This window comes from Octopus sinensis, unplaced genomic scaffold (genome assembly GCF_006345805.1).
Source record: "Octopus sinensis unplaced genomic scaffold, ASM634580v1 Contig15538, whole genome shotgun sequence".
NCBI classification, from domain to species: domain Eukaryota; kingdom Metazoa; phylum Mollusca; class Cephalopoda; order Octopoda; family Octopodidae; genus Octopus; species Octopus sinensis.
This window is the reverse complement of record NW_021833782.1, coordinates 1-17,500: the sequence shown is the minus strand read 5'-3', so window position 1 is coordinate 17,500 and position 17,500 is coordinate 1. Positions and strand designations below refer to the sequence as shown.

Here is a 17,500-nt window from a genome sequence, read left to right as displayed (position 1 = left end):
CGACATACACCATGTATACTCTTTACTCTCTTTTACTCTTTTACTTGTTTCAGTCATTTGACTGTGGCCATGCTGGAGCACCGCCTTTAGTTGAGCAAATCGACCCCCGGGACTTATTCTTTGTAAGCCCAGTACTTATTCTATTGGTCTCTTAAGCTGAACCGCTAAGTGACGGGGACGTAAACACACCAGCATCGGTTGTCAAGCAATGCTAGGGAGACAAACACAGACACACAAACACATACACACACACACACACACATATATATATATACATATATACAACAGGCTTCTTTCAGTTTCCGTCTACCAAATCCACTCACAAGGCATTGGTCGGCCCGGGGCTATAGCAGCAGACACTTGCCCAAGATGCCACGCAGTGGGACAAAACCCGGAACCATGTGTTTGGTTAGCAAGCTACTTACCACACAGCCACTCCTGCGCCTATATATATATATCTTTTGTTAATACTCAACAATCCCATTTATATTCTGATCCCTGTCCCCTTTGAATATTCTCAGTGCTTTGCCACCATCTCTATCCTCCTGTCTCCCACTCTCTCCCTGTCCTTCTCCTGTACTTTCCTCAGGTTGGGTAACCATGTATTTACTTTGCGCCAGTGCACCTGTTTCTGTCCTCATTCCTGATCCCCTTCTCTCTCTCTCTCTGTCTCCAGCCAGGTAACCTTGTACCTCCTCTACAGCAAGATACCTGTTTCTGTCTCTCTCTGTCTTACTATAACCTTTCATCATCTGGCATAAGATCACCTCCTCCAATGCCCCGTCCCCTCTCAAAAGAGGTTTTTTATTGTCTTGCAAGGTACTTGGTGACCCTGTCAGTGCAGGTGCCACTTAAAAAAGCATCCATTCCACACTGTAAAGTGGTTGGCATTTGGAAGGGCATCCAGCTATAAAAACCTTGCCAAACCTGACCTCAATTGTGCTTGTGACATATAAAAAGCACCCAGTCTACACTGTAAAGTAGTTGGTGTTAGGAAGGGCATCCAGCTGTAGAAACCTCGCCAAAAGTGACCTCGCCTGTGCTTGTGCCATGTAAAAAGCACCCAGTCCACTCTGTGCGGTGGTTGGTGTTAGGAAGGGCATCCAGCTGTAAAAACCTTGCCAAAACTGACTTCACCTGTGCTTGTGCCACATAAAAAGTACTAAGTCCACTCTACTGAGTGGTTGATGTTAGGAAGGGCATCCAGCTGTAAAAATCCTGCCAAAACTGTTGCAGAAGTTTGGTGCAGGCTTCTGTCTGGCTGGCTCCTGTCACTCCATCCCACCCATGCCAGCATGGAAGGTGGACATTAAGCGATGATGATGAATGTATCACTTTTATCTTTCAACTTTTACTTGTTTCAGTCATAAGCCTATGGCCATGCTGGGGCAATGCCTTGAAGAGTTTTTAGTTGAATGTTTCGACTCCAGTGATTATTATTTTTTAAGCCTGGTACTTATTCTATCAGTCTCTTTTGCTGAACCATCAAGTTATGGAGATGTAAATACTAGGGCTGTCGAGTCGGAGTTGTGGAGTCAGAGTCAGAAGCAATTAAGGGGTAGCTGGAGTCGGTAAAATAGACCACAATCACTTAATTACATAGAGGAGTCGGAGTCTAAGTTTTTGCTTCGATTCCACAGCCCTGGTAAATACACCAACATCGGTTGTGAAGCAGTGGTGGGAGAGGAGAAACACAGTCACAAAGACACACACACACACACACACACACACACACCACACATGCACGCGCACACACATAAACAGCAGGCTTCTTTCAGTTTCCGTCTAACAAATCCACTCACAAGGCCTTCATTGGCCTAAGGCTATAGCAGAAGACACTTGGTCAGGGTACCAGATACCAGACAGTGGGACTGAACCTGGAACCATGTGGTTGGGAAAAAAGCTTCTTACCACACAGCCATGCCTTTGCTTATATGTAAACTTGGTTTCTCTCTTTTCTCTCTTTTATATGTTTCAGTCATTTGATTGTGGCCATGCTGGAGCACCGCCTTTAATCGACCAACTCGACCCCGGGACTTATTCTTTTGTAAGCCGAGTACTTATTCTATCGGTCTCTTTTGCCGAACCGCTAGGCAACGGGGACACAAACACACCAGCATCGGTTGTCAAGCAATGCTAGGGGGACAAACACAGACACACACACGCATATACATATATACGACGGGCTTCTTTCAGTTTCCGCCTACCAAATCCACTCACAAGGCTTTGGTCGGCCCGAGGCTATAGCAGAAGACACTTGCCCAAGATGTCACGCAGTGGGACTGAACCCAGAACCATGTAGTTGGTTAGCAAGCTACTTACCACACAGCCACTCCTGCGGGTTTGTTTATATCATTCAATTCTAATGTATCGATTTATCTCTGTCTTAGTAAAAGACATCATCATCATTATCATCATTATTATCAAGGCGGCAACCTGACAGAATCATTAGCACACTGGGAAAAATGTGCTGATAAAGAACAAATAACCCAGAAACCAGTCCACAGATGTTGCTTTGTGCTGGATGGGGGTGCTGGACACCCTGTTCGAAAATAAAAGGACACAGATGTTGTGTTGTACAACCAGCTGGAAATGATGTTTCCCGGGGCTAAACAACAATAACATTTGTCCCATCCAGGACAACCACATTATGTTGGCAAACAGCCTTTACTTTAAAGAACTGTTACTGAATACCAATCTTTGAGAAATTTAGAAATAATAATGTTTCTATTTATTATTATTATTATTATTATTATTATTATTGAGTGAGAGAGCAGTGCATGCCATCAAAGTGACACTGGGGTAAAATATACGAAGCCCAGTATACCCATCATGACTACCCGTCTGATAAGGGTACACCAGGCACATGCATCACAACCATATGTGCGCGACATGGTGATCTCATATCAAGATAAACAGCACATGACCTTGTAGGTGGGGCCCAGTTAGAATTTTCTTCAGGTTGAGTAGCCCATCCCGCTCAAAAGGTCCCTGAAGAAGGGTCGTTTAAGGATGTTGAAAGAACCACCCATGTTTCCAGAGGTGAATTATTCAAACCCCAAAGAATCCCTCTCAACACATGGCTATGATGCTTCCCCACTACTTCTGTTCGTGATCAGAGATGCACCTATCGTCAGCCACTAAGGGACATGCTCAACTGGTTAAGGTCAAACAACTGACAAGCAAATCTGTGGTATTGAGCAGAATATTTGCTGTAGCCCATCTTTTATCCCAAGACAAAACAATGTACATGATAACACTTCCAATCAGTTAAGATCAGAAGCCATGAGAGCCACTTATTATTATTATTATTTTATGTTTGACTTTCGCTTTGCATTTGTGTAAGTTGGCTCCCAGTCTCACCCAGAGACCTCAAGAGACAACAAGTTAGAAGTTCATGTTGGTGTTATGCCTTGGGTGCCATATATTTGGTTTTGTACATTGTATTGTTCTAGAGAATGTTTTAAAAAAATTATATATTTGAGATTACACAGTCAGTATTTTACATAGGCTATGGGTAGTTCCCATGAGCACTATCTTTTAAATTTCTGCCATTTTGGGGTTTCCTGGTATCTGAGCTAGGTAGCAACCCGCCCCTTTTGCTATCATTCCTAGGGCACCTATGACAACAGGTATTGTTTTAGTCTACAGTTTCCACATTTTGCTAATTTCTATTTCAAGATCTTTATACTTGCTGAGTTTTTGGTAGGTCTTGACAGATATGTTTATATCGGTTGGACAGTCATATCAATAAGGAAGCATAATTTTTGTCTGAAGTCTTTCAATATAATGTCCGGCCTATTCACATTTATCTTTCTGTCAGTTTGAATGGTGAAATTCCAGGGGAGTGATTGTTGTTGTTGTTGTTATTATTACTATTATTATTATTATTATTATTATTATTATAATTATTATTATTGAGTTAGAGAGCAGTGCATGCCATCAAAGTGACACTGCGGTAAAATATATGAAGCCCAGTATACCCATCATGACTACCCGTCTGATAAGGGTACACCAGGAACATGCATCACAACCATATGTGCGCGACATGGTGATCTCATTATTATTATTATTATTATTATTATTATTATTATTATTCTGCCGAGGTCAACTTTGCCTTTCATCCTTTCGGGATCGATGAATTAAGTACCAGTGAAATACTGGGGTCGATGTAATCAACTAGCCCCCTCCCCACAAATTTCAGTCCTTGTGCTTTTAGTAGAGAGGATTATTATTATTATTATTTTTATTGCTCTGAAAAATATTTCAAGAGTTTCCTTTCTTGGAACAAGAATTCGGTGCATCTTGGAATTTCAAAGAAATGTTGAGCCAAAGTGAATGAAAATATTCAAGGTGAACACTACTTAGTTTAACATATTCCTTACCATAGAACACAGACGGAGTGGTGGTGGTGGTGGTGGTGGTGGTGATAGTAGTGGTGGCAGCAGTGTTTGTGGTGGTGATGGTGATATTGATGACAGTAGTAGTGGTGGTGGTATTGATGGTGGTGTTGGAGTTGGTGGTGGTAGTGGTGGCGGCAGTGTTTGTGGTGGTGGTGATGATGGTGATGGTGGTAGTATTGTTGTTGGTGGCGGTGGTGGTAGTGGTAGTGGTGGTGGTGGTGGTGGTGGTGGTAGTGGTGGCGGCGGTTGTGGTGGTGATGGTGATATTGATGACAGTAGTAATGGTGGTGGTATTGATGGTGGTGTTGGAGTTGGTGGTGGTGGTGGTGGAGGCAGTGTTTGTGGTGGTGGTGGTGATGGTGGTAGTGTTGTTGTTGTTGTTGTTGTTGGTGGTGGTGGTGGTGGTAGTGGTGGTGACGGTAGAGATAGTAGTGGCAGTGCTGGTAGTAGCTGTAGTGAATAGAGTAGTAATACTGGCTGTAGCAGTACTAAGGTATTGATAGTAGTAGAAGTGGCGGTGGTGGTGGTGGTGGTGGTGGTGGTGGTGGTAATTGCAGTAATAGCCACAGCAGATGTAGTGGTGATGGCAGGAGTGGTAGAATAAGCAACAGCCATCGCAATACCAGGAGGAAGAGGAGGGGGTGAGGACAGAAGAGTCCGTTGGCATAGCAACGTTCCCTGCTGCCAGACTGTGCCTAATGGAAGAAGCAAGATTCATTGCTGGATCTTGTACAACTTTCCCTGGCCCACCTCCCCTTGAGCCAGGCTTTCAACTCTCATGTCCAAACACCTCAGTAGACGTGATAGCATTGTTAACCCCGAGAAGAAGTGAGGAGCCATGATATGGCCCTTGTTGCTAAGCAACCCCACCATCACCATCACCCCAACCTCTCCTATCATATTGAAAGGGATGGGGGTTGGTGTGTATTGCCACAAATACCCCTATGGAGATGGGGTCAATTCGGAGCCACTTGTTTTTCTTCCTCTTCACCTCTGGTCCTGGTTGATCATCTTCTTGAGGGGAGGGGTTATTCAATTTCATTGAGCCCGCCCACCCCAAATACTTATCCTTTATCTTTTACTTGTTTCAGTCATTTGACTGTGGCCATGCTGGGACACCGCCTTGAAGGGTTCTAGCTGCCAAATAAATCGATACTAGAACTTAATTTTTTGAAGCCTATTACTTATTCTATCAATCTCTCTTGCTGAACCTCTAAGTTACAGGGATGTAAACACACCAACACAGTCAAATGCTGGTGGGGCACAAACGCAGACACAGAGACACACATATATATATATATATACACACACACACACACACACATATATATATATATATATGATGAAAGGCAAAGTTGACCTCGGCGGAATTTGAACTCAGATCGTAAAGACTAACGAAATACCGCTAAGCATTTCACCCGTTGTGCTATAATAATAATAATAATAATAATAATAATAATAATAATAATTAAGTGATACTGGGGTATATTTTACCCCAGTGTCGCTTTGATGGCCTGCACTGCTCTCTCACTCAATAAAGACAATAATAATTATAATAATAATAATAATGGTTTCAAATTTTGGCACAAGGCCAGCACATTTTGGAGGTAGGGATTAGTCAATTAAATCAACCCCAGTTTTCAACTGATACATATTTTCTTTGTTCTGAAAGGCTGGAAATAATAATAATAATAATAATAATAATGATAATAATAATAATAATAATAATAATAATAATAATAATAATAATAATATAATAATAATAATAATAATAATAATAATAATAATAATAATAATAGTCTGTCTCTTAAGGACAGCAAGGATTATGAGGAGGGTTGAAAAACTGAGTACTTGAAAAACTGCTGAAAACTTGTGGGTACCAAAGGTTACAGGTAGTAACCCGCTACCCGCATAAAGCCTACTAGGAATAAGACTGAACTTGGGCCAAACCAAAATAATAATAATGATTTCAAATTTTGGCACAAGGCTAGCAATTTGGGGGGAGGGGATATAGATGACTACATCTACACTAGTGCTCAACTGATACTTACTTTGGAAAGAAAGAAAGAAAGAAAGAAAGACATACATATATCATCATCATCATAATTTAACGTCCGCTTTCCATGCTGGCATGGGTTGGACGCTTTGACTGAGGACGGGCAAGCCAGGATGCTGCACCAGGCCCCAATCTGATTTAGTAAGGTTTCTACAGCTGGATGCCCTTCCTAACACCAACCACTCCGAGAGTGTAGTGGGTGCATTTTACGTGCCACCAGTGCAGGGGCCATGACTAGCATCGACCACACTCGAATGGTACTATGTACATACATACTTATACAAAGGGCTTCTTTCAGTTTCTGTGTGTCACCCCCGCCACACACACAATTCCTTGGCCTGGGGATCACTGTAGAAACATACTTGCTCAAGTTGTCATGCAGTGGGACTGAACCTGAAGTGATACAATTGAGAAGCAAACTGCTTAACCACATATCCATGCCCTCACCTGAAGAAAGATAAGGCCTGGAATGCTACCTACGTCCTCTGCAAGGCATCCAAAGAACAAAGAACCCAGCCACAGTAAAATGGTACTAACATGTCCCAGGATCTCGGGGGGGGGGTAGGTTTAGGTGGGGAAGTGTCCATGGAAAGGAAAAGAAGAAGAAATATGGAGAATGGCTGCCAAGCTTTTGGATAAGAGGTTTGGGATAGATAAGGACCTTATAGAAAGGTTGACAGTCAACCTTGTTGGCAAGTGGTGTGGAAAGGGCCGTGGGATATAAGGGAATAGAGCAAATCAGTTTATTGATTTAGGGGAGGGAGGACGGAGTGAAGTGGCATGAAGAAGGAGGAGGAAGAGGTGTGGGGAGGAGAAGGCGAAAAGACAAAGCAGAATGGAAGAGGAAGAGGAGGAGGAGATGTGGAGAGGAGAAAAGACAAAGAAGAGTGGAAGAGGGAGGAGGAGATGTGGGGGAGGAGAAGGAGAAAAGACAAAGAAGAGGGGAAGGAGAAGGAGAAAAGTCAAAGAGAGGAAGAGGAGGAGGAGGAGGAGAAGAAAAAAGAGAATGAGGAAGGAAAGAAGAAAGAGAAGAAACAGGAAGAGTAAGGAAGAAAAAGAAAGAGAAGCAGGAAGAGGGAGGAGGAAGAGAAGAAGAAAAGGGAAGAGGAGGGGAGGAGGAGGAAAAAAAGAAAGGAGGAGGAGCAGGAGGAGGAGGAAATGGAAGGGAAGAGAAGAAAAAGGAAGAGGAAGAGAGGAGGAGGAGGGGAAGAAAAGAAGGAGGAAGAGGAGAAGAAAGAAGAATGGAAGAGGAAGTAAGTAAATAAAGAAAAACAACAACAACAACAACAACAACAACTACTACTACTACTACTACTACTACTACTGGAAGGTTTCTAATTGCCAAAAGTGTTTTTCCATTCTCGACAGACATGAGTCTGTTCTTACCAAAATAGCTGCCTCAGTTAGCAGTGGCACCACTATATTGGTATGTTCTGCTTTTGAAGTCTACAGGGAATGTAACAACCTTAAAAAGACACTGCTAAACCAAAAAGACTTGCCGGCACGGTGACCTCTCTGTGTTTGCTCGTAGCTGCTGGAAAGAGAAGTCAAATCTTCTCTCATGCCTCACCTTGCTGTCTTAGAAAGAAGGTTGGCAAACTTTCTCGTGTCATTCATCCCCTTCATGGAATCAGTGGCAACCTGTCAGCCTCATCGTTTAGGTTTTTAAAAATAAAATTAAGAAGCATAATGAATGGTGGGCACAGGCCTGGCTGTGTGGTAAGAAGGTTGCTTCCCATCCACAGGGTTCCGTGTTCAGTCCCACTGCGTGGCACCTTGGGCAAGTGTCTTCTGCTATAGCCTCAGGCTGACCAATGACTTGCGAGTGGATTTGGTAGATGGAAAAAAAAAAAGAAGCCCCTCACACACACACATACACATACATGTGTATGTGTGTATGTGTATGTATATACATATTAACAATATTAATAATAAGGATTACTATGAATTTGCATATATATATATATATACATATATTATATTAAATTAGAGATAAAACCACTAGTAGGCAAATCATACAATGAAAAACTTAAGCCAATACATAAGATTAATTAATTTATATTATTTTAAATATATTTCAAAATTATTAAAAAAGGTAATGAGTATACCACTACGATCGTTTCATGGCTGTCCAATTCTTTATAATTCGAGTTACAGTCAATCTTCAGGTAATTGAAATATTTATCTTAGCGAGGTTTAGAGAGAGAGAGAGAGAGAGAACAAAGTGTACGTATGCCGCTATATATATATATATATACTCTTTTACTCTTTTACTTGTTTCAGTCGTTTGACTGCGGCCATGCTGGAGCACCGCCTTTAATCGATCAACTCGACCCCAGGACTTATTCCTTTGTAAGCCCAGTACTTATTCTATCGGTCTCTTTTGCCAAACCGCTAAGTAACGGGGACATAAACACACCAGCATCGGTTGTCAAGCAATGCTAGGGGGACAAACACAGACACACAAACACACATGCATATATATATATATATACGACAGGCTTCTTTCAGTTTCCGTCTACCAAATCCACTCACAAGGCTTTGGTCGGCCCGAGGCTATAGTAGAAGACACTTGCCCAAGGTGCCACGCAGTGGGACTGAACCCGGAACCATGTGGTTGGTGAGCAAGCTACTTACCACACAGCCACTCCTGCGCCTATATATATAAAATAAAATACAAAATGGGACAAGAACACAAGACATCCGGACAACTAGGGTGATACAAAAAGGGACAACAAAACATCCAGATAGACGATACAAAAAAACGAGGACAGGTCATTCGAAGTCTTATGCATATATATATATGTACGTATGTATATATATATATATATATATATATATATATATGCATACGCTCTATGGAATTTCCACAGGTCCCATTAGTATTGATGTTGAAGATATGAAAGGTGAAGATGACCTCAACAGCAATAAAATCACTCTTTCTTTCTTAAATAGCTTCTCTTAACCCTTTTGATACCAACTTGGCTGAAACCGGCTCTGGCTCTGTAGAACAAATGTCTTGTTTTCAAAAGTTTTGAATTAAAATCTTCCACAATTTAGTCACAATTTATGTTCCTAACACTAGCTGAATGATAGCTAAGTTATTTTACTAAATTTTTTCTTATATTTAAAGTAAGTGAAAGAAAAACAGAGCATCTCAAAATAAATAAAGGGATGAAAGGGTTAAGGTTAATTTTAATCCAACATCAAGGTTGAAATTTTTTTTTTACTATGAACTCACAAAAAAAAAATCGTGCTGTAATCCCTATGGTAACTTATGGAAAACAGACAAAGCTCCGGCGTCTGGCGATGGACTTGGTAAACACCCACAAAGTTATCAACCACCTCACCAACAACAACACTGAACACCTTTTTGATCTCCATGTGTCCAACACACGTGGACATGCCTACAAAGTCAGAAAACAACACAGCTCCCATGACTTTCGGAAACATTTCTTCACGCTCAGAGTTGCTGAAGCATGGAACAAACTGCCTGCGTCAGTTGTTGACTGCCATGACACTGCATCCTTTAAGGCCCTCATGCTTTCCGATATCCGTCGAAACTACACCTGATTATATATGCACTTTAGATGAGTTGTAGTGCACCTGAGCACTGTACACAATGTTTTTATTATTATTATTATTATTATAAAAACAAATGAATGGTAACAGAAAGTTAAAATAAACTTACTCCGTTCTGTGCCATGCCAAAAGGTCCAGGATTCATTCCTAAAAAAAGCACATTCTTCTGAGAATTACAAAATCTGTGAACATACTTAGCATGGGTATCAGATGCATAATCTAATGGACTATATACATAATCCACAGGATCAGTGAACTCGATTGTCTTCAGATTGCGACAAAGTTCAGCTTCCACCTGAAGGAGCCGATCTGGAATGCTCGCAGACACTGCTGTTGGAATTGGCGCCGAAGTAGCTGCGAGGCAAGTTTCTCCATGGCTGTCAAGATATTTCGGTTCATTTTCATCCTGGTTTGTTTGTTCCAATGTTGGTATGTTGGTATCTTGCATCGTGTTTTGGTCTTAGTACTTGCTGAAACTAGTTTGGTCATGTGACAGGCAACCTCGGACAAAGAACGATCTGGAATGAAATAGGATCAAGTAGTAATAATAATAATAATAATAATAATAATAATAATAATAATGATAATAATAATAATAATAATAATAATAAATAATAATAATAATAATAATAATAATAATAATAATAATAAATAATAATAATAATAATAATAATAATAATAATAATAATAATAATAATAATAACAACAATAATAATAAATGATAATAATAATAATAATAATAATAATAATCATAATCATAATCATAATAATAATAATAACAACAATAATAATAAATGATAATAATAATAATAATAATAATAATAATAATAATAATAATAATAATAATAATAATAATAATAAGAAGAAGAAGACGAAGAGGAGGAGGAGGAAGTAGAATAATAGAATAAATGATAATAATAATAAGAAAATGAGAAAGCAACCATACTATGGGATATGGTAATACATACAGAGAGAGAAATTAAGGCCTGCAGGCCAGATATAGTTGTCAGAGATCATCAAGAAAAAAAAATGCTTTCTAATTGATGTATCAATACCAACAGATGACAATGTTTCTCTAAAAGAAACGGAGAAACTTTCAAAATACAAAGATCTAGAAAAAAGGTAACTCGAATGTGGAGTCTAAAAACAGAAACAATTCCTATCATAGTGGGCGCATTAGGTATGATAAAAAAAAAATATTCAGACAAATACATAGTAAAAACACCAGGACTAACATATATATATAATATACAGAAAATAGCACTACTAGGCACCGCACACATCCTGCATAAAACACTTTCAATACAATAACAAGAGCATCACAACAAACCACAGCACACATCTAAGGCACACAGAGCTTTGCTCGGTAGTGCAGTGAAAGCATGTGATAAAAATAAGACCATTGAATGGTGATGATGATGATGATGATGATGATGATAATATAATAAAAATAATCTTTCCTACTGGAGGCACAAGGCCTCAAATTTGTGGGGAGGAAACTAGTCGATTACATTGACCCCAGTGCATAACTGGTACTTATTTAATTGACCCCAAAAGGATGAAGGGCAAAGCCAACCTCAGTAGAACTCAGAACTTAAAGACAGACAAAATGTCACTTAGCTTCTTGCCTGGCATTTCAGGGATTCTGCCAGCTCACCACCTTAATAATAATAATAATAATAATAATAATAATAATAATAATGATGATGATGATGATAATCCTTTCTACTATAGGCACAAGGTCTGAAATATTAGGGCAGAGGGATAGTCGATTACATCAACTAGTCGATTACATTGACCCCAGTGCATAACTGGTACTTATTTAATTGACCCCAAAAGGATGAAGGGCAAAGCCAACCTCGGTAGAACTCAGAACTTAAAGACAGACAAAATGTCACTTAGCTTCTTGCCTGGCATTTCAGGGATTCTGCCAGCTCACCACCTTAACAATAATAATAATAATAATAATAATAATAATAATAATGATGATGATGATGATAATCCTTTCTACTATAGGCACAAGGTCTGAAATATTAGGGCAGAGGGATAGTCGATTACATCAACCTCAGTATTCAACTAGTACTTATTTAATCAACCCTGAAAGAATGAAGGGGAATGTCGACCCTGGCAGAATTTGAACTCACGGCGTAAAGATGGACAAAATATCGCTAAGCTTTTTTACCTGGCGTTTTAATGATTCAGCCAGCTTGCCGCCTTAACAATAATAAAAATAATAATCCTTTTTACTAAATGCACAAGGCATGAAATTTGGGAGGAGAGGGTAAGTTGATTAATCGACCCTAGTGTATAACTGAGTGCTCTTGTTATTATTATTATTTTTTGTCATCTTTTTTCTGTCTTTTTCTTTTCGCCTGTTATAAAATTGTAACTTAAAAACTGATGATGTCAGGTGCAGGAGTGGTTGTGTGGTAAGTAGCTTGCTTACCAAACACATGGTCCTAGGTTCAGTCCCACTGCATGGCACCTTCAGCAAGTGTCTTCTACTATAGTCTCAGGTCGATCAAAACAGGAAGAAGCCCATTGTATATGTATGTGGCCGTGATCTAGTAATCTCAAGATTAATCAGCCGAAATTACTACGATGATCCGGTTCTTGACTGAAGACTGAGGGTTCGAATGTCCTGTCCGTGTTTATTGTATCGTCTTCTAAGAGTTATACGTTCTTGTCCATGTTGTATTTTTCTACATACCTTAATATTATATATATATATATATACACCACATATATATGTATGTGTGTGTATATGTTTGTGTGTCTGTGTGGTTGTCCCCCTAGCATTGCTTGACAACCGATGCTGGTGTGTTTATGTCCCCGTAACTTAGCGGTTCGGCAAAAGAGAACCGATAGACTAAGTACTAGGCTTACAGAGAATAAGCTCTGGGGCCGATTTGCTCGACTAAAGGTGGTGCTCCAGCATGGCCACAGTCAAATGACTGAAACAAGTAAAAGAGTAAAAGAATGTCATTCCATCAACGTGTGGGCACAGGTTGCTCTCGTTCATACTTTACGTTTAAATTTCTATAATTTCGAATTTTTATCACCTTCTTATTTTGAACTTGACAAAGACAAGACTTACTGTTGAATTATCGTTCAACCAATAAAATACCTATTACAATCGAATCGCGCCCTTTATCTTGACTGTTTACCTTTGTGAAGAGTAACGTCAATCCTTTTTAAAATATTCATCATCATCATCATAATCATCGTCTAACGTCTGCTTTCCATGCTAGCATGAGTTGGACGATTTGACTGAGGACTGGCGAACCAGATGGCTGCACAAGGCTCCAAACTTGATCTGGCAGAGTTTCTACAACTGGATGCCCTTCCTAACGCCAACCACTCTGAGAGTGTAGTGGGTGCTTTTACGTGCCAGTCAAGCAGTACTGGTAACAACCACGCTCAAATGGTGTTTTTTACGTGCCAGCTGCTCTTTACTCTTTACTCTTTACTCTTTTACTTGTTTCAATCATTTGACTGCGGCCATGCTGGAGCACCGCCTTTCGTCGAGCAAATCGACCCCGGGACTTATTCTTTGTAAGCCCAGTACTTATTCTATCGGTCTCTTTTGCCGAACCGCTAAGTGACGAGGACGTAAACACACCAGCATCGGTTGTCAAGCAATGCTAGGGGGACAAACACAGACACACAAACATACACACATAAATATATATATACATATATACGACAGGCTTCTTTCAGTTTCCGTCTACCAAATCCACTCACAAGGCATTGGTCGGCCCGGGGCTATAGCAGAAGACACTTGCCCAAGATGCCACGCAGTGGGACTGAACCCGGAACCATGTGGCTGGTTAGCAAGCTACTTACCACACAGCCACTCCTGCGCCTATTGTTATTATTATAATAATAATTATTATTATTATTATTATTATATTATTATTATTATTACCCTTACCATTATTAATTATTGAGAGCACTAGTGAAGGTGCCACATAAAAAGCACTGGTGAAGGTGGCATATGAAAATCACTCAGTACACTCTGTAAAGTGGTTGGCTTTAGGAAAGGCATCCATCTGTAGACAAACTAAACCAAAGCAGACGATGGAATTTTGACAACCTTCTTTTTATTGATATCTAAAATCTTTACACCACTTCAAGCAATCTACACACACACACACACACATACAGAGTTCAAATGTGAAGATACCAAAAGACAAAGACAGGTCAGGGAACAACAAGCAGGTGTATTAGTTTGATGCTCAGGAGGAATGGAAATGTCTTTGACATCTTGATCCTATGTTCTTCAACAGAAAGGGATGAGAGGGCAAAAAATGAGGAGAGAAAAAATATGTCAGGATTAACAGTTTAACATGGTGAAGAAATTATATATATATGTGTTTGTGTGTGTGTGTGTGTGTGTATACATAGGCGCAGGAGTGGCTATGTGGCAAGTAGCTTGCTTACCAACCACATGGTTCCAGGTTCAGTCCCACTGCATGGCACCTTGGGCAAGTGTCTTCTACTATAGCCTCATGCTGACCAAAGCCTTGTGAGTGGATTTGGTAGGCAGAAACTGAAAGAAGCCCGTCGTATATATGTATATATATATGCATATATATATATATATGCTTGTGTGTCTGTGTTTGTCCCCCCAACAGCGCTTGACAACCGATGCTGGTGTGTTTACGTCCCTGTAACTTAGTGGTTTGGCACAAGAGACTAATAGAATAAGTACTAGCCTTACAAAGAATAAGTCCTGGGGTCGATTTGCTCGACTAAAGGTGATGCTCCAGCATGGCCACAGTCAAATGACTGAAACAAGTAAAGGAGTTAAAAGAGTATATATATATATATATATATATGTATTATATTTCATCATCATTGTCATCATTTAACGGCCACTTTCCATGCTGGCATGAGCTGGGCGGTTTGACTGAGGGCTGGCAAGCCAGATGGCTGCACCAGGCTCCAATTTATTCAGATGAAATAATTACTTCATCTCCTAAGGGAATTTTCCCCTAAGTTTCCAATTTCTTTTATCATGCGTTTATTTTTACAAATTTCATATATTCGTATGAATATATGTCAGCAAAAATATCATTATAAGAGATAATTCATTAAACGATGTTTAATGAGTTACATCAATGCATTAGACATCATTTAATGAATTATCGCTTATAATGATATTTTTGCTATATTTATTTATATACATATATATAGGCACAGGAGTGGCCATGTGGTAAGTAACTTGCTTACCAACCATATGGTTCCGGGTTCAGTCCCACTGTGTGACACATTGGGTAAGTGTCTTCTACTATAGCCTCGAGCCAACGAAAGCCTTGTGAGTGGATTTGGTGGACAGAAACTGAAAGAAGCCCATTGTGTGTGTGTATATATATACAAGTGTGTGTATATGTTTGTATGTCTGTGTTTGTCACCCCACCATCATTTGACAACCGATGTTGGTGTGTTTACATTCCTGTAACTTAGCAGTCCGTCAAGAGAGAACAATAGAATAAGTACTAGGCTTATAAAGAATAAGTCCTGGAGTCGAGTTGTTCGACTAAAGGCGGTACTCCAGCATGGCCGCAGGCAAATGACTGAAACAAATAAAAGGAATAAAGAAGAAAAACAAAGAATATATTAACAGCTAGACGCAATATAATACCATAAAGGAAACATTTCATCGTCACTAATTGTGACTGAGGGTATCAAAGCACCTATACTGCAAGAAATAAGAGTTAAAAACTCTTAATGCTGTAAAAAGTGCACAGTATATATACACTGACAGGAGAGGTAACCACCCCATGAATGTCTCTAGGATCATTAGACTAGACTAGTTTCACCTATTAGTGACTGCTCAGATGCTCATGTGTATGTGCATGCGCACGTGTATGTGTGTGTGTGTGTGTGTCCTTATATGTATATATATGTGTGTGTTTCAGGGTGGCAGCTTCACTCTGAAAACACTCAAGTGTTAAATTTAATAGCAACAATAAGGAATATCAATGACAATTATAATAATATTAATTCTTTCTTCTCTAGGTACAAGGCCTGAAATTTTGTGGGGAGAGGGCCAGCTGATTACATTGACCCTGGCGCATGACTGGTACTTATTTCATCGATCCCGCCCCCATGGAAAAGATATGAAAAGCAAAGTCAGTGAAGCAGTTTTTGAACTCAAATTACAACGATGATGTTGATAATGATGATGACAACAACGATGATACTAATAATGGTTTCAAATTTTGGCACAAGGCTAGCAATTTTGAGGGAGAAGGCAAGTTGATTACATCGACTCCAGTATCCAACTGGTACTTATTGTATCACTCCCGATTGCAGCTAACCATTTTACCTGGCATGCTAACGAATTCTGCCAGCTTGCTGCCCTAATGATAATACTAATGATCCTTTCTAGTAAGGGCACAAGGCCTGAAATTAAGGGGAGGAGGCTAGTTAATTACATCAACCCCAGAGTTCAGGTCTGTCTCTCTCTGTCTCCCTCCCTCTCTCTCTTTCTCCCTTTCTCTTTCCCTCCTTGTTTCATTATAAATAATTATTATTAACAAATATTCATTAAATTAGGTCGCACTGCTTTTTTTTATTTCAATGAATATAGAAAAAAAAATGTTCCACTACTGTTTTTGTTATTTCTTATTATTTTATGATTTCTTTTATACTTATATTTCATTGATCCTGAAAGAATAATGATACTAGTAATAATAATAACAACAAGAGCACTTAGAGAGCGCAAGCCTCCACCAAGGCAACACCAAAGTCCTCTCAACGATTAGTCAGAGATGATTTTTAAAATGAGAAGATCTGAAATAAACTTGACTGCTCTCACAAACAAGGATACTAAAATGAATCCAACTGCTCTCAAAAATTAAGTAAGAAAACAAGAAGAAGAATCCAGAATCCTTGTCTGGTACCAGATCGATCCAAAACATCCCTGAAAGTTTCATCCGGATCCATCCAGCGGTTCTTGAGATATCTTGTCTTTGGACTAACAAACAAAAACGACTGAAAACAATACCTCTGCCTTCGCTAAGGCGGATGTAATGGTGCCAATAAATTTACTTAGAGAATGTAAAAGGGTTTTGCTATTTACTGTTACTTAAAAAAAATCACATACTATAAGTATAAAAGGAATCATAAAATAATAATGAATAAGAAAAATAGCAGAGGAACATTTTTATTCTGTAATCATTGATATAAAAAAAAAAGCAGTGCGACCTAATTTAATGAATATTTGTTAATAATAATTATTTATAATGAATCAGAGAGGGAAAGAGAAAGGGAGAAAGAAAGGAAAGAGGGAGGGAGGAGAGAGATAGGGGGAGACAGAGTTATGTGTAGATGAATGTGAGTTTGGGGAAGGATAGATACTTTTTAATTACATCCATCTGTGTATATCCACGGACATAGTTTGAAAAGGAGGGCACCTGAAGCTTGCTCGCGTTTGCTGCAGTTGTTGACA

General features: G+C 39.5%; 1 protein-coding gene across 2 annotated transcripts in view; it reads right to left on the bottom strand.

Annotated features, from left to right (window-relative positions):
• LOC115230427 (single-strand selective monofunctional uracil DNA glycosylase-like) overlaps positions 1 to 10,569 on the bottom strand; it is a 33,786-nt gene extending 23,217 nt beyond the window's left edge. For both annotated transcript variants that reach the window (XM_036499659.1, XM_029800620.2), the window contains exon 1: positions 10,151 to 10,569. In XM_036499659.1, coding sequence (XP_036355552.1) covers positions 10,151 to 10,489 — 339 coding nt within the window. In that variant the 5' untranslated portion in view covers positions 10,490 to 10,569. The remainder of the gene's footprint in view (positions 1 to 10,150) is intronic.
• Positions 10,570 to 17,500: the final 6,931 nt, after the last annotated feature.